The sequence below is a fragment of the Glandiceps talaboti genome, chromosome 1, assembly GCF_964340395.1.
Source record: "Glandiceps talaboti chromosome 1, keGlaTala1.1, whole genome shotgun sequence".
NCBI lineage: Eukaryota > Metazoa > Hemichordata > Enteropneusta > Spengelidae > Glandiceps > Glandiceps talaboti.
In genome coordinates, this window is record NC_135549.1 from 27,528,716 (window position 1) to 27,556,303 (window position 27,588).

Genomic DNA, 27,588 nt, shown 5'->3' on the forward strand with positions numbered 1-27,588 from the left:
TCATTTCTTTATTTATCGTTCGGAATGATGGTAGTTAATTTATTAGACAAAATGTATATATATATATTTAATTTTTCTTCGCGTTGAACCTTTTCAGGTACATATCAATGTTTTGAATAAGGAGAAAGTTTCTAATTATTATATCTGAAAGTCTATAATTAAGTTAGCTTTTCATAGTCTCGTAACTTTGGTTTTTCGCGGCACGGTATTAGACTTGCTTGTGGTTGTGATCTATTTCCTAAAATATGATGCGAAGTTGTCCAAAAATGACGGATATCGACCCCTTAGCCGTGACGATATGTAACTAACTAACTAACTATGCTAAAGCTAATATGTTACAAAACACATTTCAGCCCCGCGGTACCTTAATTAAAATTCAATAATAGAAAAGAGCACATTATTAGTTTTTATTAGAGTGGATATTTCAGTACTCAGCTGTTGCCAAAGTTTACAGTTGCAACTGGAACGGGGTTTTGTTGTGTGTTGCTGTTGTTGTTGTTGTTGTTGTTGTTGTTGTTGTTGTTGTTTTGTTTTGTTTAAAACTATTTTGTTAGCTATAGTGAATTACTTGTCACGTTAATATTATACAACCTGAATGGTACTGAATAACCTATGGGTACTCAAGGCATATTTGTCACGGTGTAGCAGTACACATCATTGTGCAAGATATTTTAGGTCCACACTCAAAATTCACCCCCCTCCCCCATGTGTCGCGATTTGAACTTATTTCTAGACGACTTATAGATACAATAGACCTCTAGCTGACATGTACATTGTCTAATCGTTTTATTCGAAAAATTTCCAGTGAATATCTGAATTGTTTGTTGTCTGATCGACAAAAATAATACCCCGTTACAGCAAGTGCAACTTTAAAGGGGTGTGGGCCTGAGCTGCACATTTTTTTCTGCGACTTCTTTGTTTCATGTGAAGAATTACGCGATTTACTTTACTTCCCGACAGATGTCTGATCATCCCTGAAATATGTAGCATAACAGTTAGTCAAACCGAATAAATTATTCGACGTGGTATTTTTTTTTTTTTTTTTGGGGGGGGGGGGTACTCAAAAATTAAAGTGCCCCTGATATCAGGAGTATAGAAGAAATGCACATGGCTCCAAACTTGTTATGCTATAGTGATATTTATGATGTTTTCAGGGTAAAAAGAACCCATATATACATATCATATAAAATTGGTTTCTAAAGTTGTCCTATGTCCCTTTAACACTGTTACGCCGCAAAACAATGCTTTTATTATAAGTACTCAACATTTCTAGTCAAGTATTCGTCAAGAAAAAAAACACACCTTCATATAGATATAGAGACCTGTAGATGTGAATAATAGAATACTGTACGCATATATGTAAAATGTCAACGGGCAATTGTAAATTGCTCTGACGATGATATTTAGTATGCGTGGGTTTGTTTTGGTATAAAAATGCACTCCGAATACGCGTCTAAGTTTTGTGCAAATACGGATATGATTGATTAGATGGGAATGCACCGAAATTTCCTCTGAAAATTTCATTTTTCATTGTAAAACCAGTTTAGGCAGTCGAAAAGAGGAGATAACTGGCGCCCTACAGTCTCTCTCTCTCATGATTAAAATGTGAAGCTAATTCAAGATACATACCCAATTCTATTATGTGTGTTTTTCGAGGGGGGATCTATTCATATTAAATATTTATTTTCACTCAGAATATTATTACTTTTTCCCTTTAGGGTAACACAATATAGCAAAGGTAGTTTCATGATTAATATATACAATTGTGTTTCAAGGCAAGTTCCATTACAACTGACGGGTCCATTGATAATGTGTTGAGTGTGGTATGACCCTCAACCTGTGTAAACGTTATTTCAGAGTCTATCTGACGAAAGAGGGCGGGCTTCACAACGGTTTCGACTATTAGCTCTACTGCTGTCGTTTCAGTAAGGCCCAGCGCAGTGAAGAGCAATACTCGTTGAGCGAGCGTCACACTTTGGTCAGAATATATGTTGCAGTTTATTAAGTAAAAGTTTTTTTGTTTATAATAATACAAGCGTTAAATTTTGAAAACACCGAGACGACATTTTGGGGACCTGACGACAATTTTCGACATTGTACATGTCTTGGTCTCCGTTACCCAGACTCTCACCACTGGGGGCTCTGTTTACGTCCCCGGCGTAGAAGAATCCCCTGTTGGTGAGAGTCTGGGTTACCGAGACTAAGATTGTCTGTGCGCAGGGGTTTACCGTGTCTCAATTTCTATGCGATGAAATCTATGATTAGTACAGGTTGCACCAGAGGTGTATGCGTACATATCATACTGAACGGTTGACAGCAAGAAATTTATCACAACCATCTCAGAGTCATCAGCCCCAAGATATCTCTAAAATATCAAAAACGAAAAACTAATGAATGACATTACATCCGAGTCAAAAATCGTGGTTTACTTGTCACTCATGATTTCGAAAGTTATCATCGTAAACCACGCCCTCTTTTACGGCACCGTCCAAGACGCACAGCCAATAGGGTGTTACAGAAGAAATAACAGCTCTGGTTTGCTAGAATGTGGAAACTTTGCTGTCTCTCATCTCTTCATGGTGTTACTTAGGTTGACATCCAAAGGCACTTGTAAAATATGAATATACGTGTTATTCTAGCATTTGTGAGGTGATATTACTCGCGAAGTATTGCATATACTCGGGCGTTTCTGGTAGAGTGCGTAGGTATGTTTATTACCGTACAATGTACTCCGAAGTCGGGTCTCTGCTTCAGTTGGGCAAACACCACCTTGCAAAAATATTTAGACACACACACACACACACACACATTTCATTGGTTTATAGTTATTTTGGTATTATATATATATATACCATACGATACAGCCCGTTTCAAGTCACCAATCGGCTGTGTTCAAGTTTGATACAACCATATACATAACACCAGCAAGAAACGGCACGTTACATTTTAAGGTGGCCACATAGGTGAGGATTAGATATTTATTTTGGACTTTCAATTTATAAAACAAACCATTCTCCCTAAATTATTTTGTTCAAAAAACAGTTCACTTTATTATACACAACAACATGGAGCATTAATCTTGTACATCAAAAATAGTCACTTGAAAAAACAAAAGAAATTCATGTTTAAAACAAAAGTATCTAAAATGTGGACGTGTGGGGGCGCTCGTCACAGGGAATGACAACCTGGGCTCATCTGGCATCATTTCACATACTGAAGCTAAAAGAAGTATTTTCTCTGATGTAATTTGTGCATATAAATGTGGCACTATATTGGATGTCAGGTCTCGTACTTCGTTTAGTACATCAAATGTTACTAGTAATTGCCATGGTGACTGGGAGGTTTGTATTACATTTGCATATTACATACTAATACAATAGACAATGCAGGTGGTCTGAACAGATACTCGATCTCTACTGTTGCTATGATACACCAGCTGGTTCTTACAAGGACCATAGTTCACAAGATGGTCTCTACTGTTGCTATGATACACCAGCTGGTTCTTACAAGGACCATAGTTCACAAGATGGTTTCTACTGTTGCTATGATACACCAGCTGGTCCTTACAAGGATCACAATTCACTAGATGGTTTCTACTGTTGCTATGATACACCAGCTGGTCCTTACAAGGATCACAATTCACTAGATGGTCTCTACTGTTGCTATGATACACCAGCTGGTCTTTACAAGGATCACAATTCACTAAATGGTCTCCACTGTTGCTATGATACACCAGCTGGTCCTTACAAGGATCACAATTCACTAGATGGTGTATCAGTCATATCTGACTGATCAAAATATCTAGCTACTATACAAACCAGCAGGTTTAACTGTGTTAGTCTGGAATCATTCTCTTCTTCCTGCAATTAATCACAATTACAAAAATAAGGTCATCAGAGATGATAAAATAAATACTGTAGTTACTGTTGAAATCTTCAATTCACTTTCCAGCAGAGATGGGGAGACCAACCAACACACAGAAAACTTGAATGTATTTGCATTTCATTTGGACATGCTGTATTTGGTTGCTACACTGCTTAAACAATGTCAGTAAACATGGGCTGGCATTTTTTATTTATAACACAGGTTAGTTTTAAACTTTTTTTTAAAAACACAACCAAAATACATCAAATTACATTATTAAGCACAAGACGTACAGGTGAAGCTACTAACAATAAACATTATGTACAACAAAGTAATAAAATTAAACAGATTTAAGAATTATTTTCTTAAAAAAAGATCCAACAAGTCTGCTAAAAGTACAAGCACCTATATTAGAGTAGATGGATGGTCAATCTGGGAATTCAAATTCAATATTTCATTAAATGTAGACATACATGTCTGCAAAGGGGAATATTCAAAAAAAAAAGCCTTAAAATTTGTTGTCCTAAAAACACACATTTGTTTTGTATTCCTTTGTGGTATGCTAAAATCGAAGAGTAATCATAAAAAACATATATTTTAATAATAAGAAATCTACCAAATAATAATCCAATCAGTGGGAATCTCCTGAAGGCCTCATGTTGGTCCAATGAATCTATCATCTGTTTGTTTGTTTGTCACATGTTTCTAATTATGCATACATGTAGTTGTGTACATGTATGTAGACCAATTGGTGTATACATTATAATGGGCTGACATGACCCTCCAATCACACACCTCATGCAATCCTTGGCTTTCACTACTTTGCTAATCGTACTAGGACTTAGTTTGTAACTATGACAACACTTACTATGGTGGATCTGACTGAGCTGCAATGCCTTGCCAGTGTACGTAACCATGCAATGATATCAGCCAAGACAGGTTTCTCCAGACAGGCTAGTAAAGCATACAGCCATCTTCCTTGCTCTGTAGTGAATCCCATGATATTCAGCCACTTGGTATGGTACTCCAGTAACTGACAAACTGTTGACTGGTCAGAAAATTTACAACTAATATTAATAATTAATGTTACTGTTCACGGCTGCGTTTTTATTTACCGGTACATGTCTACTTTGCTAGATGATAATACTAGTAATCTGTATTGATACTGGATTAGGGCTTGAATTTTGATAAACTTGTCTTCCATGGAGTCCAGTGCTGACAGACTTTCTTGGGATCACAAGTTAATGCAGAAGAAACCATAGTGCCTGGGGAAAGCCTGCATTACTAGTATTTAGTAAAGTCAAACAGATCAACACTCTTTTTTTTTTACTTCCACAGCATGGACAACTTACTCAAGTCATGACTAGGGCTCAATCCCTCACCTCAATGGTGAGAAGCCAGTAATTTAACCACTTACATGTAGCTATTAAAACCCACAGGTTTGGGAACCTTGTAAAAAAATCTGGTAAAATTTGCATTTATTTCTATAGTTTGTACTACCATCTTGATGGGCTGTGGGGGGAGAGGGGGAGGAGGGGGGAGGAGGAGGAGAGGATCTCATTAAGAAACCTGGGCAACTCTAGCAGACTTTCCGACACTACTATACTAACTAACTTTCACAAACGCTGCCAGGTATGGACCAAATCTATGTTTAAATGACTATGAAACACAGGTAGGGTGTATCTTCTATCTCCCTCGGCAAGCACTGGTACAGTGGTAGGAAATCCAAGTAGATCAACAGGGGATTGAATATGGGTAAATTTTACCTAGTTACTGCCCTTGACAAAACTCTGGTAGGGAATCTAGTAACCAACAAGGGAACTCACACAAACACTACTTTTTGAGCCATATCGTCTAGTAAACACAAGAATCCATGACCCCGAAAAAAGTCTCAATGGAACCATGGTGGACAGTGCTTACTAACATGTATAGCTTATAAGACAAAAAACAACAGAGTGACATACCAATACATGGCTTAGTTGTCAGTTACATCAATACAGATGTGTCATCTGTAGATCTTCCTACATTACATGTACACCATCTATTTCTACTTTTCAGCATACATTAATTATTCTCTCTCATTTTCACAAGTAATCGTCAAGTGTAGTTGCTTACGAGTACTATACCTCCACCTTGTTAAAGAATTGCTATTCAAAATGTCGGTGATTTTAATAATTTGTAGGGACTGTATTATCAACAACTTTTACACCCTTAGATGTATACAGTGTTACTAACCTGGTCAAGGGATGTGATTATACTAAGAAGTGGTGGTGTGCCGACAATGACTTCATCTAGACTGTCTCTCCTTTTCATTGCAGTATTATCGGTTCTTCGTTTATACCTAGTTGAGTTGAAGTCACTGCCAAAACAAAACTTGCACCATTCTTCTTCGCTGTACAGACTTGGCTGTTATGTAAATAAGACAAATATAGTAAACAACCTTCACCACTCACTGCCAAATTTCCCTAAAATTTTAAGACTTTTAAATATTCATAATTTTGGTTATCTTATTATATTTTGATTAGCCAGCCAGACTGTCTTAGTCTGCTATTGTTCTCATTTGAACTGCATATACAAAATTGTTTTTATATGAATTAATTAATTGAATCATATCTTCCTCTCACATTCATTAACACAAACACCACACACACACACACACACACACACACACACCTTTATGCACACACACATACATGTACACACAAATGGACACACACACATACATGTACACACAAATGGACACACACACACACACACACACACATACATGTACACACAAATGGACACACACACATACATGTACACACAAATGGACCCACACACACATTCATGTACACACAAATGGACCCACACACATACATGTACACACAAATGGACCGACACACACATACATGTACACACAAATGGACACACACACATACATGTACACACAAATGGACCGACACACACATACATGTACACACAAATGGACACACACACATACATGTACACACAAATGGACACACACACACATACATGTACACACAAATGGACACACACACACATACATGTACACACAAATGGACACACACATATCAAATTGCACATAACATACTACTCTATATTTATATATACAATTATTATTGTTCTGAGGCATTTCTTTGACATTGTAACTAGCATTGCTATTGGAGTATAACAAAGCTGAGATAATATAGCCATACATGATATTTGTACATTAATGTCCCATCAATGTCTGTATGGAAAACTTCAAACATACCAGTGTGGTTTTGGTTTTCTCCTTGTCTTTGTACATGGCTTGTAAACGTGTCAGTTTTTGTCTCAAATCAGAGAACAGGGCTGTCTGATAGCGTTGCCATTCCAAACTCGGTGCAAGTCCTGATGGGGCTTCCTGGACACCACTTGCCTTTAAAAATACAAGCCAATATTACTAGCTTACTACATGTACATGTTTGGATGTGTATTTAGGGGAGACATCTTTATAAACTACCTAAACCTGAACCTGTTACGGCGTATTTTATGAAAATGACATAAAAGGGTGGCAATCCCCTTTCAAGTCCCATGATTCAATTCCAAGTACTCATAATTTGTGCATTTATAGAGCCATAGGGTTTAGCTAGGATTATTCTCATTTTCTGGGCCAACTAGTAGCTCTGCCAGACAATTGTTTATCTATCCTATTTATAATCCTAATAAAATAAAGATCTGCCATACTAACTTGTTGGAATATACATTATCTACGATATACACCTATGACACCAATGAGCCTTCAGTATCTAGACCCAAGTGATAATAAGAAATATACTGGTAACCTTTCATGGCTTCACAATAGATACAAATATTGTACATTTAATGACTGGATATCTCATACTAGCTGACATAAAATCAGCCTCACATTTTTACCTTCTGTAACTTTTTACCTGAATTGAAACAGTACATACAAATACACTGATTCAAACCCCATGTATTGCATTTAGTGCCACTGTGTCAGTCAAGTCTTAGTCATAAGGATTAGATTGTGTTCAGGATGAACTTGTTCTATTGTTAGTGGTCTGAGGTTTTATAGCCCAACTGATGAAGTGTTTTTCACATCTAAATTTTAAACATAATCCAACATGGACTTATACTTTTCTTAGCTGTTAGGGGAACACTACTCTAGGAAATACAGACATTTTCATAAACTATGGGTTCTGGAGAGTCATTTCATGATTTTACATCTCCTACAAATTACTTGCGATGTCAGAGAAGCATCGAGTTGATCAGATCATGTGCCTTTATAGGGTATCTTTGCTATGGGGCTTTACCCTTCAGTACAGCACAACTCTCATGAATATTCAGGGTGCAACTGGAATACATTATTTTTGCTGATTTCCATGATGCACTTCACCCCATAGCACAGACATCCTTTTTAAGGACACAAGAGCAACTTGTTGTTTTGTGAAATTGAAAGTACAAATGTAATTTGTAGGTGACTTAAAATCATGAAATGACTCTCCAGAACCCATAGTTTGTGAACATGACTTAATTTCCTGGAGACTGGTGTTCCCCTTTAATGATGTAAAACTTACTGCTGATACGCGGACTGTCTGTCTACTTGTGAAATGATCTATATTGATGTCTGCTACCACAACGTGTGCACACTTTTGGGCTTCTTGTCTACAGAGAAAAAAAAACACATTTAAATAACATGTTAGAAATACACAAACGTATCATTGCGATTCACTTTGTTCACATTTCAACTCATCTCGTTTTCAACTCACCCAAATTTCAACTTGTCCCACTCTTTACAAATCACGTAGGAAAGTCATTTGCAAATCTTTGCAATATTTCGTGTTTCTCATAGTGGCAGATCTTGCATGCAAGGCAAGAACGACCAAACATAATATGCTACAATACTATTGTAGATTATTACCATCATGATCATACCTGACTCTCTTCAGATATTCTAATCCGGATGTTGGAGCACATTCTACATCGACCTCGCAGTCGTCCTCACTAGGTACCTCTAATGCCTGGTCCATAGCATTCATAGGCTCCGTCACCTCCATCAGGTGGCGGTAGCCGTTCCAGTGAGGGCGGGCTACTGACACCGGGGTGGTACTAGACACTTGAGTAATTATATATGCGGTGTATAAGTATAGGCCCTTTGCTATACTGTATACAATGTGTGTATGCAATAGTACTTAGTAGCACTGATTCCTGAATCTGGCTTCTTGAACTTGAATTTCTTCAATGTTGAACAGTCACTGTAAGTAACAAACCCGGGCTTCTCCACTGTCTATGACCCGGGTAACTTACTATGTAAACGTAATGTGAACGTAACGACAAATGATATATATACGACTGATTGATTCACTGCACAACGAACGCTAGTGTTCCTGTACTGTAGGCCAGCGTGGGTCAAGGAATATAATTCGTTGATCAACAACAAAGCAGGTCTAGGATCCAGGCTCCTTACAAAGCTTTTCAGACACAACTTTACATTTACGATCTACAACTACCAACACTGTCACAAAAACAATAACAAACACATGTTGCAAGAACGAAGGAGGCTGCCATGTTGTTTCGGTTGTTGAAAAATATTTGCTCCACCGCTAGTAGTAGCTGACCCGTGACCTCAGGCCAGGCGAGCGCGAGAACATTTGGATCATCCCGAAGTGAAGCACGAATTTGCATAAATAAGGAGAGACTTGCAACATAGTAAAAAATATTGAACATGTCTTGATAATCAATGAATATCCCGAAACAATTATTGTTCATAAACAACAAAACCAAAGCAAAACAAAGCCAAACAAAACAGGTACGATAAACTAAATTAGAAGTATTCAAAGCTTAATGTACGTACTACAGTAATGAAATGGACGGTAAATATTAACTGAGAAGTCGGAAAGTGTTAAAGGCATAGATCGAATTTAAAAAACGAAAATGGTGATTAGGACTTGGGCCTAATAAAAAAAATTGTGTTGTTGTGTTGTTCCGGTTACGCTCAATTTTAGAATATGTGGGGTAGGTAGATTTTTTATTTTATTTTATTATATTTTTAGTGTCTAGTTCAGGTTTTTCATTGTTTTCCAAATGGTCTCTGTGTTGTTTATTTCTTCCTATCAGATGTACAGCCATTAGAGATTGGAAGAACAGTTTTAATTGTCTTTTTAAGTTGATAGCAGTTTCCGCATCCACTATTTCTCGTGAGACTTCACAATTTTTGAGATTGCATTATTTTTTTCTCGAATACGTAAAAAAAGTTTCGGGCCGAGTAACTGGAACCAAACAGTTATTTTTAAGGCCTAGAATGACTGTCTGATTGTAATTTTTGATTAACGATACTAAAACTTGTAAAGTTTATTTAGGGAGCATTCAGTATTGCAGGGGGAGGACCGGGGGTAATCAGGCACTGGCTGTTGACGTAACTTATGCCCCCCCCCCGATTCCTGTACATGTCGTGCTAAAATTGTGTGGGCCTTCCTCAACTTTCTTTCTTATAACATGACCATCCCCACTGTTTAAAGTAGTTCAAAATGTAGGTTAAAATGGTGTCAGAACTGAAAAAGGACACGAGTCCTAGAATCAATGGTAAGGATTTAATCCCACCGCTGCCACCATGTTGAAAGTTTCAAAGGCATTGGTTATTTCCCACTACTACCGCCATGTGGATGTTTGTGAATTATTCTTCCTCTTATTATTATTACATATTTACTGGTTTTTAAAAAGATCAAATTGTAAACCGAAATACATTTCCATTAGGAGGCAACTTTTTGGGGCAATTTATGGTACAGTTATGACAAGATGGTAAAGGACCGTCAATGGACGCCTTCAACCCCACACGGGAGGTCTTCTTCGGGGTCTAAGAGCAGTAACAAAATGAACCAATCGAAAAGTGAGTAAAATAAACAAAACAATCGATAACAGAGCTCAATTGCAATATAAAAAGTGAAAAATGCAAATACAAAGTGATAAAACGGCGTTAAAAAGTGCTGCAAGGAGTGGAACACAAAAAGGATCAGTCTGAGTGGAGATGTACACATCTAAAATCGATAATAAAAATATGGTAAAGAAGGTTAAAATTGAGGGAGGAAGAAACAAACTAAACTTACAGAGTAGTATAGTGTGTCAATATAGTAAAAACTGGAGTTAATAAAACAGTGCCCTCTACGGTATCTTGACACCCATCTCTCACTTGGGAGAGTTTCTTTACTTTGAGAGTCTGTTAAAGCAATTTTTAAACTATGTAAGCAAACATTTTACAGCAGCTGTAAAAGACAGTACCATCTAAAATTAGTAATTAATCATTATACACAGGCCGGGTTGAAGTGTTCAAGAAAATTTTAATAACGTCATGACATGTACAGTAAAAGGTTGCTATTGGTTCATTTGATTGTCGGTTGAATGAGTACCTCCCATTCATCCGCAGGTGAGGTAGTCCAAAGGGTCTCCTCCTCGCAGATCTAGAGTTAAGTTTTTGAGCAATTTTTAAGTTATCCGTAGCTTTTCACGATCAGGTAATAACTTCACACATTCAGATTCGCATGTTACATAAAAGGCGCCCTCAACGATCACTACAAAAAAAGCCGATTTTCAAGTGACTGCGACTAGTTGGGGTGTTAAAGTTGAGACTCATAGCCGTATCTTGATACCTACATCTGGACAAAGATATTATCTGGATCGTATCAACAACAATGATCTAGAAATTTAATTACTTCCTGAATATCCTGAAAAATTTCTGGAGATCTTCACACACACACACACACACACACACACACACACACACACACACACACACACACACAATCTTTAGTCAGAATCTGTGAATATCCCATCATTTAGGGTGAAAACAATAGTTCAATGTGGGATAAAAAAACCCCCTAAATTCTTATATTAGGCCTCAGATCCCCCCCCCCCCTTCTAACTAAATTGGTCAAAATTGAAAATTACTTCAAACCACACAATCAATTTCAAATCAGTATTTATTTATTTTTTTATTTATTACTCTTTATCACAGGCAAAATGTGATTTCCACAATAATGAAAAAATATTAACAATGTAACTAGACAAGACAGAAAAACCATGCATACATGTAGTATGTAGTAGTTTTCGTAGTGCTGTGAATATTAAGCCAGTATATAGTGAGGAAAAACATTACTGGGACAAGCCATTAGCCAAGCAAGTGGACTTGTTATCAAAGAGTACCAATATTTACACATGTGATGATGGGCTCTTACATAACACAAGTAAACAGCTGTAAAACCTCTATTCGGCCGTCTGCATGGACTGCAATTGAGGCAAACCTTATCTCCGTCTTATATCAGTTGTTATCAATTTATTAGGCTATTATAAGTAACACTACAAACTGCTTTAGAGATGCAAACAACTTTTATGACACCCGTTTTCGCCAGGCACGCCCGCGGATTTGTTGCACTTGGACCGCTAATGGTTTGTGAATGTCATGTGTAGTTCTTTTGTTGACACTTTACTTTATTCTAGTGTCATGAGTTCTTACATTTCTCAATTTGAAGAATTTTTTTTTATCCTACATTGAACTATTGATTTCGCCCCTTACTTGTGTCACCGGAGCAGATATATGGTGTTATGGAGTTTTAATAATTGGAACAATAAATTAATCAATGCTTGTTTAGTCTTTGTCTGTCAAGTTTGGAATCATCAAGTGTTTAATTAAAAGGAATCTTGTCAAAGATGTAGATACGAGCATTGCCTTCTAGATAATCAATGAAAGGAAAACTCCAACCAGACTTATTTAAGTTTAGTAAACCTGTATTGGCAATAGCTATCAACTTTAAGCTTACATTTACCATAATCTCTTGGTCTTGACACACTTATAGCGATTGCCAAGACAATGGTAAATGTGATGTCATCACCAGAGGTTCTGCCCATAAACCTTTGCAGGAAATCACCAAACTAGCTGAACACATATCAAGTGCAGTAGATTTCCAAGTTCAAAAGTTACAGAAGTACATTCTATCAAGATCAATCAATACAAGTGTAAAGTTGTCGTTTATCAATACAAGTGAACTGTGTATGTATGTATGTCTGTCTGTCTGTCTGTATGTATGTATGTGTTGGTGTCTAGTTGTCTCTGTCTCTGCATGCCTATGAGAATTGATATCTACTTCTTAGTTGTTCACTTGTTCATTGTAAACAAAATCACCAATATTAAGCCTGAATCCTTTGTCCCTTTCTGATTGCTAGCAAAAACATTCATACCATGCATCATTCATTTCCACCAACTTCTCATTCACTACCAAACATGTAGTGAGTGACACACCAAAAATAAAGAAATTGGCACTTTTGTTTGTTGTTGTGAAGACTGCACTCAAAGACAACTACAATAATTTAGTTTTTCAAAGAATATTTTATTTACATTATACAGTAGATGGTAGTATAAGTTTTTTTTTTCACATGGTTTTGGAAAGTTTATATCTTGTACAGTATGCACTCACTACAGACCATAGCTATCTATAGTTTGGTGTACTGAAGACATAACAAAGATAATATACATTATACCATGCTCAAGCCAAGTTGAACAAAAAAATATGGAATATACACTCTGGTCGATCTACGTCACGACAACTAGTGTCTATGTCACTGGTTCTCCTGTGTTCGAAATATGACTCAAAACGTTCGAAATTGAACCATTTTTCTTTGATATTACTGACACCGGTATAATAATGTTATATTTTTCTTCATTTAGCCAGAAAATACTCATGACCTAAAGGTTGTCACTACTCGTCTAGTGACTTATAATGACAAACACCCTTAGGTCACTTGTATTTCGTTGGCTGAACGAAGACAAATATTGGGGAATAACATCTAATTATGAACTACGCTCGAGAGTGTTAAATCAGGCTAAAGACAGGGTCACATCTACGTATGCCTTTGTCCAGTATTCCCTATCTGGTTATCTCCATTTATTTGATAAGGTAGAAGTGAAATCATGAATTGGCAGTTTCAATCTAAGAATCAACCTGCTATGACTGGCCTCAGTCTAAAATTCATACAGATTGTTCTATAACATTTTTTCCCCTCAAATCTTGTGGGTTTTTTTACTTTACACTGACTCTAAACTACTGTTCAGCACAACTGAAGTAAAACATGTTTATAACTTAAATAGTTGTCACACTTTGATAACTGCAGTGTCCCTTCTATATATCACCTTCTTCAATGTGTTAACATAAGTTGTATTCTCCGTGAGGTTTCTTAGCAGATTTTATAATATAACTAAAACAGCTAACTTTTCAAAGTACAACATATTATATCACGCAAAGTACCAATATATGAACGACATTGTCTCTCATGATATGTCAAATATATTATGCCATGCACAAGCCAAGTTATTGACTTTGAACAGAAAATATGGAATACACACCCTATATCAAGACAACCCGTGTGTATGTCACTGGTTTCGTGGCGCTTAAAATACGAGTCAAAATGTTTCAAAATGCCACTATTTTTCCGGTTTGTTTTCATAAATTATGCTTGAGGAGGTATACCGTAATTATATTAATATCCGATATTTCTCTTGACTCAGCTGTAGAACTATCATGACTGAAGTGTTTTGTCACTACCCATCTTGCGACTCATACTGACAAGGCTCCTTTAAGTCACTCGTATTTCCCTTGGCTACAAAACTAAGAAAAATATTGGGGGAATAAATCTAAATATCAACTTTGTTTGATGTCATTGCACTATCAGCATGGTTGTAGTTTCCTGAGCCAATAAATTGCATATATAATAAATGAAACAAAGCTGGAGGGTTGGGGATAAAATTTTACTCCGACTCCCCCCCCCCCCTCCCCCCATTCCCCTCCTCAAACACATATCCATAACTTATATGTCAGTATATTGTTGATTCTCTACACTATCCCATGTTCTATATTTTCACCTGTACAGGTTATTCTGTAAAGTTTACTTCAAAATGATATCTCTTGATCCAAGTTGGTTTTTGATAAATCCATAGAAGTGAATGATGAATGATAACAATTGCGTCTTGGCTACAGTAGGCATAGCTGGTTGTATTGTTGTAGGTAGGATTCTTCTATTAATTAACCTTTGATGACAGCGATAGGTCTAAGTTTGATAGCTTTCTTACTAATACCTGCTGCATGGCATGTGTTGACAACATCTGTAACATTCTTGTACGACTGGGGCGCCTGTCAAGTCAAACATAACCAGAATATGAATGACAATCAATTTGGTGATTTCAGTATAAATGTTGTGGGTGAAAACGGTCGTTCATCTAAACCCCCCCCCCTCCCCCTCCCCCCCCTCTCTCTCTCTCTCTCTTTCCCTCTCCCTCTCCCTCTCTCCCCCCCTCCCTCCCTCTCTCTACCCCCTTCCACCACACACACACACTGCAAGAGACTTTCAAAACAAACATCACCTTCTAATATCAACCCTTACCATAACAAAAAAAATAATGCAAACACCAGTCTCACCTCTTCCATGACTAGTTTTGGTGATGCTACTCTCACAGAGATTCCTTGCTCAGCAAGTTTATTAAGAACATCATGGTAGTCTAGATTACGTCTTGACTTTGCCCTAGACCAAGCACGACCAGCTCCGTGGCACGTCGTTCCAAAAGTATCTCTCATTCCTTCATCAGTACCAGTTAGTACATAACTACAGGTTCCCATGGTACCACCAATCAACACAGGCTGGCCAATAAGCTGCAAGGAACAGGTTATACATGGAAACAACTTTTCGATGAGACGTTGGCAGAATGATTTTAGGTGCAAGTAATGTCATGATTATGCCTAGCCTATCATTGAAGGTGAAGGTGAATGGTGGCAGTGTTGACTGAGGCAGCGAGAAGTTTGATCATAAAAAATAACCAATTCAAATTCAAATTCACATCATTCATGTCTGTCACAACTTTTGAGATTTACAAGTAACTCACCATCTTCATTCCAAACTGTAACTAAATGGTGTTGGCAATTCCTCCCTAAAGCCACAGGGTAAAGGACAAATAATCAATTTTGTACTCGCGATTTTCCGGATTTCTAATATTATTTTCTGTATATTTCAAATAAAGTTTTAAATACTGTTTCCTCTCAGTGTTTTTTTCTAGTGGTAATACAAGGATCAGTAGATGTTCACACTCACGGCATAATGCGTTAATTTGGGCAATTAGTAAGTTTGTTCTAGCAAGCTACTAATTAATGCAAAGCTGATAAACTCAGATAAGACATTGATATCAGGTAGGAAATAGAAAAAAACACTGAGAGGAAACAGTATTTAAAACTTCATTTGAAATATACAGAAAATAATATTAGAAATCCGGAAAATCGCGAGTACAAAATTGATTATTTGTCCTTTACCCTGTGCTAAAGCCAAGTGCATCACCACTGTCAAGATCTAACTCCATGGTCATGCATATCTAGATCAGCAAATAACCATCACACACGTTCCACTTACTAATCTGCATAATATTACTACCCCTCTAGGGAACAACACCTACATGGTATGCTGACATTTAACCTTAATGAACTGAATATTCATGTATGTAATTTACCTGATAGTCTACAGGGATCAATGGATGGTGGGGTGGAAATGCTCTTGTAGATCCTTTACGGTGAAGAAGCAGTGTCTTTTGTTTACCATCTATGATGTAAAACAGGTGTTAAGGAAATATAGCAATAGCCAATGGTATTGTAGCACAACTGTACAGTTTTTAAAAATGTTTACCTACATGCTGGTATAGGTATTTATTTGCTGAATGATTATCCAGTTGCCTATCCAACCCTGTTGTTATCTTTGCAATATACATGATCATTTGGCTGTTGCTATGGGCGTGGTCATGTTGCTAAACATATTTGCCTACATTTTTTGAATGTTCATTCATTTGTCTATGAATCCCTGATGTTATCTTTGCAATATACATGATGATTTGGCTGTTGTGATGGATGTGGTCTTGTTGCTAGGTATATTAGCATACATTTTTTGAATCTTTATTCATTTGTCTGTTATCTTTGTGAGATACACCATCTTTTGGTTGTTGCTATGGGCGTGGTCATGCTTGCTAGGGGCATTTGTATACATTTTTTGAATGTTTACTCACTTGCCTACCACATGATGTTATTTGACCAAAATATACTTCCATTTGGTTGTTAAGGGCGTGGTAATGGTTGCTAGGGCCAATTGTGTCAAAATGTTTTGAAAAATATCTGCAGGATAACACATGTACTCGCATACACATGTAGATACACATGCATACATACATACACATGCATAAACACAAACACACACACACACACACACACACACACACACACACACACACACACACCACAGTACAACAGCATCACCTCCATTAGGAATGCCATCAGTGAATTCAGTACACAAAAGGATATATGCTCTTCAATCTTGGCAATATTATGGGATACATCATAGATTACATGCATGTCTAGATCATCTGGAGTTGAATGAAAGACTTTGGCAAATGCCTGCAATGGAGAGAAATTACAGAACTTTAATAACAATAAACCGTTCAAAGTGCAAAGATTCCGGGTTTCATCTGTTAGTTTCTATGATATGACAGGGTTTTAACACCTGTCTACAACACTTGACAAAAATATCTTGAGTTTGGTTTTGATATGTCTTCAACGATCACACCTACAAGATTCAACTCATCACCACAAAATCGAATGGACATATCTTAAAGGGTATTGCTCTACAGATGAACAAGCAGACGACAGACAGTTGGATGTAAAAACAAACAGGAACGATAAAAATCCACTGTACAAACCGACAAGACAGACGCACAGATTTATGCACACATTAGAACACATGAAAACAACTATACCTGTCTAGTCAGGAAGGTCATACTAGTTCTATTAACAAAGGCATAATTGCCAGCTGCCGCCATGGCTTTCAAATAGTCTTGGCCTTCAGCTGATGTGATCTTGGCACACGCCAACTGACGATCATTAACCTCAATCTTGTCTCTCTTCATGGCTTTCTCCATTTGAACTAAGGCATCTGATAGGAAGAAATGAAAACTTGGTATATGTCATAAATGTTGTAGCCATGGCAGTGTATGTGATGGTATTTAACACAAAACAGAGGTTTCTTCACTCTCTATATTATGTTAAAGTATTAGTCATTATCTGATTGGCTGTGTCTTCACGTCATCTACAGATCTATCAAATCACATCACAGTTGAAAACAAAAAATGACATTTTTGTGTGAATCTCAATTCATGACATCGTCAGTTTTAATTAGTTCTGAGTTGCTCATCTTTGAACAATTTACCTAGTATATTTTGGCTAAATCATTCAGCCTTCTGTTATTGTGTCCCAATGCTGACTTACCTGTGGCTACTTGATGTCCTAACCCTAGCCCTTACCTGTGGCTACTTGATGTCCTAACCCTGACTCATCTGTGGCTACTTGATGTCCTAACCCTAGCCCTTACCTGTGGCTACATGGTGTCCTAACCCTGGCCCTTACCTGTGGCTACTTGATGTCGTAACTTTGGCTTTACCTGTGGCTACTTGATGTCCTAACCTTGGCTTACCTGTGGCTACTTGATGTCCTAATCCTCGACTACCACTATGAATCATCACGCAAATCTGACCCTTATGATCTATACCCATTTTCTGGGAAGCATGAGAGTCAAAGATTTCATCCACCACTTGGATTTCAGCATAGTGGTTACCAGCACCAAGCGTACCAAGCTGTAGAATGGGAAAAATGATAAAATTAATGAATCTTGGGAATTCATAAGGCATAGTTTCCAGTAAATTCTCATTCAAAATGTATATACCGTCAATCTCAGCACGTATCAAACACAGTGCCAATTATCAAGTAACAGAACTCAGCATAAAACCAACAATTACACTGTAACATCAGTTTTACTGTAATGTATAGATGCCTGTTATCAGAACGTTGTTTTATCAGTGGACAATTAAAACTGCCTTTGAAGGTGCCGATAAGTGTTCTCCTTGTCACATTATCATAAATTAACTCACAAAAAACACACCTGGCCACAGCACATATACACAGTAGGATTCAACATACACAAATATAATAAACATTGAACAGACTTTACTCAATTTTCAACTTTGACTCTAGGGCTCACATTCTGTGGATCAGTCATAGCACACTTACCTGGGGTAAACCACGTTTCTTGGCCCTTGCGCTGACCTTCTGAGGATCTGCTTGCAACATACGTCCATATTCTTCACAGTGCTCCTTGTCTTCAGCCCATGCATAGCCTATTCATAAAACATCACACTGTGAGACCACATGAAATGAAATCTTTAAGTAAAGTTGAGAATTTGCTAATAAATACAAAATACTCTCTCCTGCGACATGTGACGAATAGCCCATTGTAGTATACCCCTGACAATAGCCCATTGTAGTATACCCCTGACAATAGCCCATTGTAGTATACCCCTGACAATAGCCCATTGTAGTATACCCCCGACAATAGCCCATCGTAGTATACCCCCGACAATATCCCATTGTAGTATACCCCTGACAATATCCCATTGTAGTATACCCCTGACAATAGCCCATTGTAGTATACCCCTGACAATAGCCCATTGTAGTATACCCCTGACAATAGCCCATTGTAGTATACCCCTGACAATATCCCATTGTAGTATACCCCTGACAATATCCCATTGTAGTATACCCCTGACAATAGCCCATTGTAGTATACCCCTGACAATAGCCCATTGTAGTATACCCCTGACAATAGCCCATTGTAGTATACCCCTGACAATAGCCTATTGTAGTATACCCCTGACAATAGCCCATTGTAGTATACCCCTGACAATAGCCCATTGTAGTATACCCCTGACAATAGCCCATTGTAGTATACCCCTGACAATGCTGAGGAGACGACATCAGCGAAAATTTGGGATTCGCTTCCGAGAAAATTAACAATAATAATAAAGTTTATTTAGACTCGATAGCCTCCTAGGTAAAACCTTTTTTTCATGAGGGTCGAGAATTATACAGTCAGACAACATGAAATATTTTGACTCTTTGAGTAGAAATTTCATTACTAACAAAATACTCAGGTCAGCGTGTCTTGTTGCTATGACTACATTTATCCTTTACATCTGAATTTCTGAATTTACCATGTTTTTATACGAAATCAGATTATTTTCCTTAATCTTTAAATATGTTTTTTACTTACCTTCTCTTAGTGACCAATCCATACCCATTTCTAAGGCTTCTTCAAGGTCCCTGTTGAAAAGAAGACATTAATAAATTCTTGTACCACTTAGTGAAAATGTTGCCTGTGCCATTGACAACACCAACATCATGCATAGTTTATACAGACTGTCAAGTACGCATACACAGAATTTTAAGCTTACACCATCATTTGCATGTTGCTATGGGTATGGCCATCAGTGTGATGGCTTGACCCTTTCAATGCTTGTGAACAGTATAGTACAATGTTTTTGGAGTCTGACACAATAGAAATTATTTGGATCGATTGATCGATTACTTGATTAATTAAGTGATTGATTGATTGATTGATTGATTGGTTGGTTGGTTGATTGACCGATCGATTGATCAATCCATTGACATTAACTCCAAATGCTGGACACTTACCTGGCATTCATAGGGATGACACCTTTGGATCCAACACCAACTGGTATGTGGTCAAACATAGACTGTGCTAGTTGTTCTTTGACGGGTTGTACATCCTGTTCTGTTAGGTTGGTACGTAGTAGTCTCACACCACAATTGATATCAAAACCTACACCACCAGGTGACACCACAGCATCAGGATTACTCATGTCAAAGGCAGCCATATTGCCTACAATCAACACAAACATTTTACAGATATATGATAGTGTAGTAGTGTAGTGTAGTGCAATGTAGTGCAGTGCAATTTAGTGTAGTGTAGTGCAGTGTAGTGTAGTGCAGAGCAGTGCAGTGTAGTGTAGTGCAATGTAGTGCAGTGTATTATAGTGTAGCAAAGAAATGTGCAGTATAGTTTAGAATAATGCCGCATAGTGTAGCGTGGTGTAATGCAGTATAGTGTAGTGTAGTGTAGTGTACTGTAGTGTAGTGTAGTGTGACAGTAAATTTACATATACTTAAAAAAACACAGATTGTTAAGACCCTCTAAAGTGTCCACCTAAGTTTGTCCACATCTGTGTGCGCTCAACTTTAATACTTACCGATAGCAAAGCCATATCCTGAATGTACATCTGGAAGCCCTATTGATTTATGGACAATACCAGGTAATGCTGCAACATTAGCTATTTGTTTTATGCCTGGTAAAAAACCTCCCATACCTAAAAGAAATGAAGATATAGTTATAACTTATCATTTATGTAGTTATTAGTTAAACATGATGAAGTAAGTATTACCTGTAGTCTTGATTGTCGAGCATTTCTTGACTTGAAAATATCAACATAGAACCTTGAGAGAGTAATATCTCAGACCTGGTGGTCTGAGGTATAGCATCAGGTTAGAGTGGATGCATGCTGCACCTTTTGAACTGCTTGACAATGCATTGTCATTTTGCATATAAACAAGGTGAAATTCCAGAATGGAATCTCTTACCATTATCCATTCAACAATCAAAGACAATAGACAGTTTCAAATCTGCCCTCTCCAGTATTGATATTACCGATCTCATAGATCGTGCTCACTTGAACACGGGCAAGATCTAAAGGATGCCACCAGCATTACGCCTGTGTTTAATAGTGTGATGATAATCCTTTTTGGATGTTTATGTTTACACATAGAAGTAGTATAGAAGTAGAAGTAGAAGAAATCATATTCCCATCCTAGGATACATACATTTTTTGTACGTGACTCATGAGGTACATTTGTACTTTGGCCATTATGGAAGACATCATAGTTTTTTTCTGGGTTTTGAAAAACAGTGATGCTTTTATGACAATACCACATCCAAGTACTTGTACTATCAACACAAGCAGCAATTCTATGACCTTTTGGGAAGTCACATTTGTACACACACATGTACTAACCCGAGATAACAAAACTTGACCTACCATAACATTAACATAACAGAACATAGCATAACATAATATAACATAACATAACAAAGCAACATAATCTATCACAACATTACATTAATGCATGACATGGTCAGGCAACATAAAATATTTACAAGTAAACATTATGTTCTGAACTTGATGTAGAATTGCATGCTTTATATATTCTATTACTTACCTGGATTGCGACACGCATTCCTCAGCTCATCAAACATTAATTTTTCTAGGAAATCATTGACATAAAAAAGCCCTTCCACCTGTTAAGACACAAACAGCCATTATATATAACCGTTACACCTTGTATACTGTCATATACTCGGTTGTGCACTTTCACACCTTAGTCTCACATTTCAATTAAAATTTACATGATGATCACACTTCTTCTCTCCACAGTACATACATAGTTGTACACAAGGTAGTAATATGAAGATAGAAGAAAATGATCACAACTCCAAGTGTGGTGTACTCCGGGTATTTGTACGAGTGCATACAGTATTGTCTGTGACCATACTTTCACAAGCATGGCAAGTGAAAGTGTGCCAGTAAATACTGTAAAACATGAGAGAGCAAATATGCCTGAGTACCCACACTGGAACTCACACAGAATGGGGTTTTGTTATTTTTATATATTATATTATAGCATTACCAATTCCAGTGAATTTTGTGACGTCATCGCTGTACATTATTACTGATAATGTACTCCGTTATTGGGCATCGCGGCCCCGTAACGAGCATAACAATACAAGCTTATTTGTTCTGTTTCTTCATACGACTAGGTATTTTTTCGAAATGTATGTTGTTACTTATGATTGTCATTGCCACTGTTTAAAAATACAACGCATTCATGAAACAAATTTGTGTTCACAGCTGTTCATTGAAGTGTATATGTGTGTGTACGTGTACGTACGTGTGTTGCTATGATAAGTATTCAGCTTCCGGGCCGAACATGGCAGACGATGTTCAGCGCTGTGTATATTATACGTTGTTTTGCGTTTCTCGGTCTACAAATTCACTGGAATTGGCAAAACAATAAAATAATAACAATAATGTACGCCCTCCCAGCCCATAATGGATTCAAGCAATCTATGCACTCCATAATGGGCTCGGCTGTCGCCTCGCTCATTATGTCGTTCAAAGTTTGCTTTCGTCCATTATGGGCTGGAAGGGCATACATTATTGTTTAAATAATGTTTATCTGAAACACAGCAATTTTCCATAAAAATAATATTGGGAGATCGTGTGCTTTGATACAAAGAACGGTCATGTCCTCATTTTGCATACCATTTGCATGCAGGTACAAATGTATGCAATAAATGATTTTGGTATTGCACTGCAGTGTTAATACCACTAGTATCTATGTGTACCGATGCAAGTAATCTTTGGTACATAGGTAATAATATGAGAGAGCCATACGTGTGATGTGTGTCAATGTAACATATTCCGAGTATTTGCTTGAGTCATTGTAGTGTTTTCTGGTCCCATACTTTCATGGGTATATATAGTGAGTGAAAATGAGGCAGAATACACTGAGCTAAAGCAAAAGTACATGTGTATATCACACTGACACTCTCACATCATGGAGTTGTTTATCCAAATTCTGTTTATAAATCTATATATCAAAAAACAAAAGAAAACTGTTTTATGCAACAATTCATTCATATCATATGATTCCATGTACATGGAGCAGACATGTACTCATTTGCATATCATTTGCTTACAAGTATGCAATTATGTTTTCAGTATTGCATTGCAGTGTATATACCAACAGTACACATAGCATACATTTTGTATGCAGGCACACTCGTATTCAAATAATCAGTGGTACAAAAGTACAGCCCATTTCAAGTTATTGTTCAATGGCTCACGTCTACAGAATCACACAAAAACCAATAAAAAACTGTACTCTACACTCTAAGATAGCAACATTGCATGAAGACAGTTTCTTGCAACATTTTGTCTAAATGAAATGCCACCACCATGCAGACATTAAATGCAGACATCAAAACATTGGTGGCTGCAAGTCTGTGTTTATCTGCAGTATATTTTAAATTGTTTACTAACTTCATAGTAGATTAAGATATAACAAGACATTGTCATCTTGCTACTTTGTATTTTAGTGTAGAACATGCAGTTTCTTATTGGTTTCAGCATAGCTTGTATTACACAGAGCTGGTAAACGGTAATCTGAAATGGACTGTAATTATATTTCTTAATCTAGAAACAACCCAATTTTACATAAACTTCAAGAAACATGACAATTAAATTCTAAAACTGACACACAAATTATACTTGACTTACATTCATATTGGGTACAAAGCCCTTTTTAATTCTCCAACTGTTTTTATCCACTTTTTCAAGGAATTTGAGTTCGTCATTGTAGGCTCTGACTGTGGTCATCTTGCAGGTTAATCTGTATATATATACAAAATAATAAGGGATGAAAGGATAGTTTGATTTTAGTACACCAACTGGCCAGATTGACTTAAACTCTTAATTTCACCCAATTTTCAACACAGGCAAGTAACAACGTTTTTAAAAAGAAAATAGTATTTACCGACACTATTTTCTTTATATTTTGTTTTTAACTTTTAAACTTTACTTCTCTCCTGTGCCAAGTGCCCGCCTGTGATTTCATTGTGTAATTTTCTAGAGAAAAATGTTAACAGTGGGTTTTAATGACATGCATGGTGAAATCATGCCAGTATGGGCTCCATCAGTGAGTCCATTTTGTGTACTACAACTGTGATAACATACAGTACCAGGAGAGCACTGATTCATCCATATGATAATGTATTTGGATTCCTGGTGAAAATGCTTTCTAGTCAATTGGACCCCATGTCAATTGGACCCACGTCAATTGGACCCACAGAGAGGCAAAAACAAACTTGCTGACTCCGAGGGGTACTCCTACACTGTGAAATGAAGTACAGCTACTATAACACACTGGCGATTTACCATCCGCAACAAGACCTCGAATTGCAAGGCAACTGTAAAGCAAGTTTGGAACATCTTTACGACAGGGCACTCGCCACACTGCCACCCCCCTACAGTCGGTGTTGCAGTTACAAGCAAAGTCTCGGCAGAGATAAAGAAGGCAGCTTTAGAGAATGTATTCTGACCAGCTCCTAAAGTAGTTGAAGAGGTCATAAGAAAAAACGTTTCAGAAAATGCGGCTATCACACTACGAGCTCCACACAATCTGGCACAGCAAGGCAACAGGAGGCGTAAAAAATTCAGACAAGCAGAACCAACTGATATCGACTTTGAGATGACCAACTGAAGCTCCTTGGGAAGGCCAAACATTTGTATGCGGATGCTACGTTTAAGGTCATGAAGAATCTGTTTACACAACTCTTTAGCCTGCACGCGTTTCTAAAAGTTGAGGACAACATCAAGCAAGTCCCTCTCCTATTTGCATTGATGTCGGGCAAAAGAAAACGAGATTACAAGAAAGTACTACGAGCAGCAATCGAGTTGGTTTCTGGGGAACTGTCCATGAAGCAGATCGTAATTGATTTTGAGGCAGCAATTTGGCAGGCCATTCCAGGGGCGTTTGGACCTATAGTGACAGTTTCCGGGTGCAGTTTCCATTGGGGCCAGGTGGTGTGGCGCCAGGTACAGCGCGTGTGTGTGTATCAACAAAATTGCTCTTGTATTAACACATAAAACTAACACATAAAAGTAAAATCGATTTTGTCAGATGAGAATTAAAATGGGTCACTCCCACCCCAACACCCCACTAAAGGAATTTAGTTGTTTTTTATCCGACATGGAAGTCATGACCTTCTCCCTAATATGTATTGCGAAATCTTCACAAAATGACTGAAGAGAACTGTAACCGGTTATCCCAAACGCTACTTGTTTATGGCCCGATAAAACAATTACAAAAATGTTCAACATTGTTTATATACCATATCATGTTAATGTACGGCTTTCGTCAACTCTTTTCTGTTGTTGTTTTTTCTCTATTCATCCCCGTGCAGGACACAGGCATTTGTTTCCCGAGTTATGGCTCAGAATATTTCTATCAGAATACAATAAAATGACGATAATATCATTAATATTGACGTATTAAACCAACACTATATGAAAGGGGTAAAATTACACTTGTTTGTGTGATCGCGCAGTTTCACTAAATGCGAAGGAAGACATTTAGTGAAACTGCGCGATCACACAAACAAGTGTAATTTTACCCCTTTCATATAGTGTTGGTTTAATACGTCAATATTAATGATATTATCGTCATTTTATTGTATTCTGATAGAAATATTCTGAGCCATAACTCGGGAAACAAATGCCTGTGGTGCAGGAGTGCAGGAGTGCAGTAGGACTAGGCCGAGTCTGGATGGACCTTGGCTTGTCTTCTGTATCTGCTTGTTCAGAATATCATTTCTATGATGACAAATTAAAGAAGACATCTGCTGGGCCGAGTTGATATCACTGAATGGGCCGAGTTGGACCATGGTTGGACCATGGATGTATTAGACCTACCCCAGCAGAACAAGGGCATCCATGGTTAGGCCATTATACACCATGCAGTTTTGAGTGTAGTCGCTTAGCTTCATTTGTAATGGCAGTGTTTGCTGGTTGCTAGTTCTGTCTGTAGACGGAGTAAGTTCCGACAGATCGGCATCGATTCTTAGATCCTTAGAACTTGAAGATAATATTAATATAACTATAACGATGGACAAATTTAGAATCATGTCCACACTTTACTCCTTCTCGTGCCTGTACATTGCAATTAGGACGCAATCCACTCTCTCTCTCTCTCTCCCCCCCCCCCCACGCTGATTTTGACTGCTGTTGCTACATTGTTTTTGAAACTTTCTTGCGTACATTATACACGTGAAATACTTACTAGTTTGTATGTAACAATCGTATTTCGTATCACCCGACTCCTGTTGCAGCACCGACCCCTGTTCTGTATGCAGCGACCACACAATGTGTATGTCAGCGTTTTTCCAGCGTGTTTCACTGTTGTGCAATGTCTGTGTGTACTTCCGGGTGTCGTTTTTCCATATATAATATAATTTATCGCAATATTCATTATCTCTGAGTTATAACTTCATTTTTTATTTCTTCTGATGTTATAACATATTTCGAAAAAACCTATAAAAGCCATAAAATGCATAGAATTGGTTAATAACTTTTTCTAAACATGCAAATATTTGACACGGGCTGACCCCGGGACTGACCCATACCCCAGACAAAGCGTGACCCTATGACGTCATATGTTTACAGTGCTTGTGGTGCGATATAATCTTTGTTTTCGTTGCACCTCGACCCCCGGCCTTCTCGTTCCATGCCGTCGAAATCACTTCATTACGATATATATATTAAAGCGTCCCTTTGCATATTTCATCAAAATAATTCGAAATGACATCAGGGATTGAAATTATATGTTTAGGGTGTGAATATGACCATTTTCAAGGAATCAATGACGTGGTTTTCTACGGGGAGTTTCTCGGGCTGTGGCGATTGGGGTATTTTTTTTTTTAATTTGTCGGTAAAATTTTAATTACTTTCATTAGGCCTAATAATGAGTTCAAATGGAAAATATAAAGAACTATGGTAAATCTAAAAAAGAAACTTAAGGGTGTCGAAACAATTTTTTCTCTAAAATCTAAATTAGACAACCCTATAGAAATCGTAAATCTACAATTATGTCGATTCATAAGTGTTGTCTCGAGAAAATTTACAAACATGTGAATATATGGAAAATT

General features: G+C 37.4%; 2 protein-coding genes across 2 annotated transcripts; both read right to left on the bottom strand.

The window, feature by feature from the left end:
* Nucleotides 1–3,048: 3,048 nt before the first annotated feature.
* On the bottom strand, nt 3,049–9,402 carry LOC144439982 (gem-associated protein 2-like). Its single transcript, XM_078129214.1, has 6 exons — nt 8,788–9,402; nt 8,430–8,517; nt 7,121–7,267; nt 6,100–6,270; nt 4,733–4,912; nt 3,049–3,860 (listed from the first exon to the last, which is right to left on the bottom strand). Exons 1-6 carry the CDS (start codon nt 8,907–8,909, stop codon nt 3,753–3,755), a joined length of 816 nt encoding a protein of 271 aa, XP_077985340.1. The 5' UTR covers nt 8,910–9,402; the 3' UTR covers nt 3,049–3,752.
* A 5,282-nt stretch (nt 9,403–14,684) lies between these two features.
* Nucleotides 14,685–26,826, bottom strand: LOC144436383 (RNA-splicing ligase RtcB homolog). Its single transcript, XM_078125179.1, has 13 exons — nt 26,724–26,826; nt 24,164–24,275; nt 22,044–22,122; nt 21,020–21,136; nt 20,445–20,652; nt 20,023–20,072; nt 18,984–19,090; nt 18,391–18,550; nt 17,678–17,853; nt 17,226–17,318; nt 16,388–16,483; nt 15,312–15,542; nt 14,685–15,026 (listed from the first exon to the last, which is right to left on the bottom strand). Exons 2-13 carry the CDS (start codon nt 24,260–24,262, stop codon nt 14,919–14,921), a joined length of 1,524 nt encoding a protein of 507 aa, XP_077981305.1. The 5' UTR covers nt 24,263–24,275; nt 26,724–26,826; the 3' UTR covers nt 14,685–14,918.
* Nucleotides 26,827–27,588: the final 762 nt, after the last annotated feature.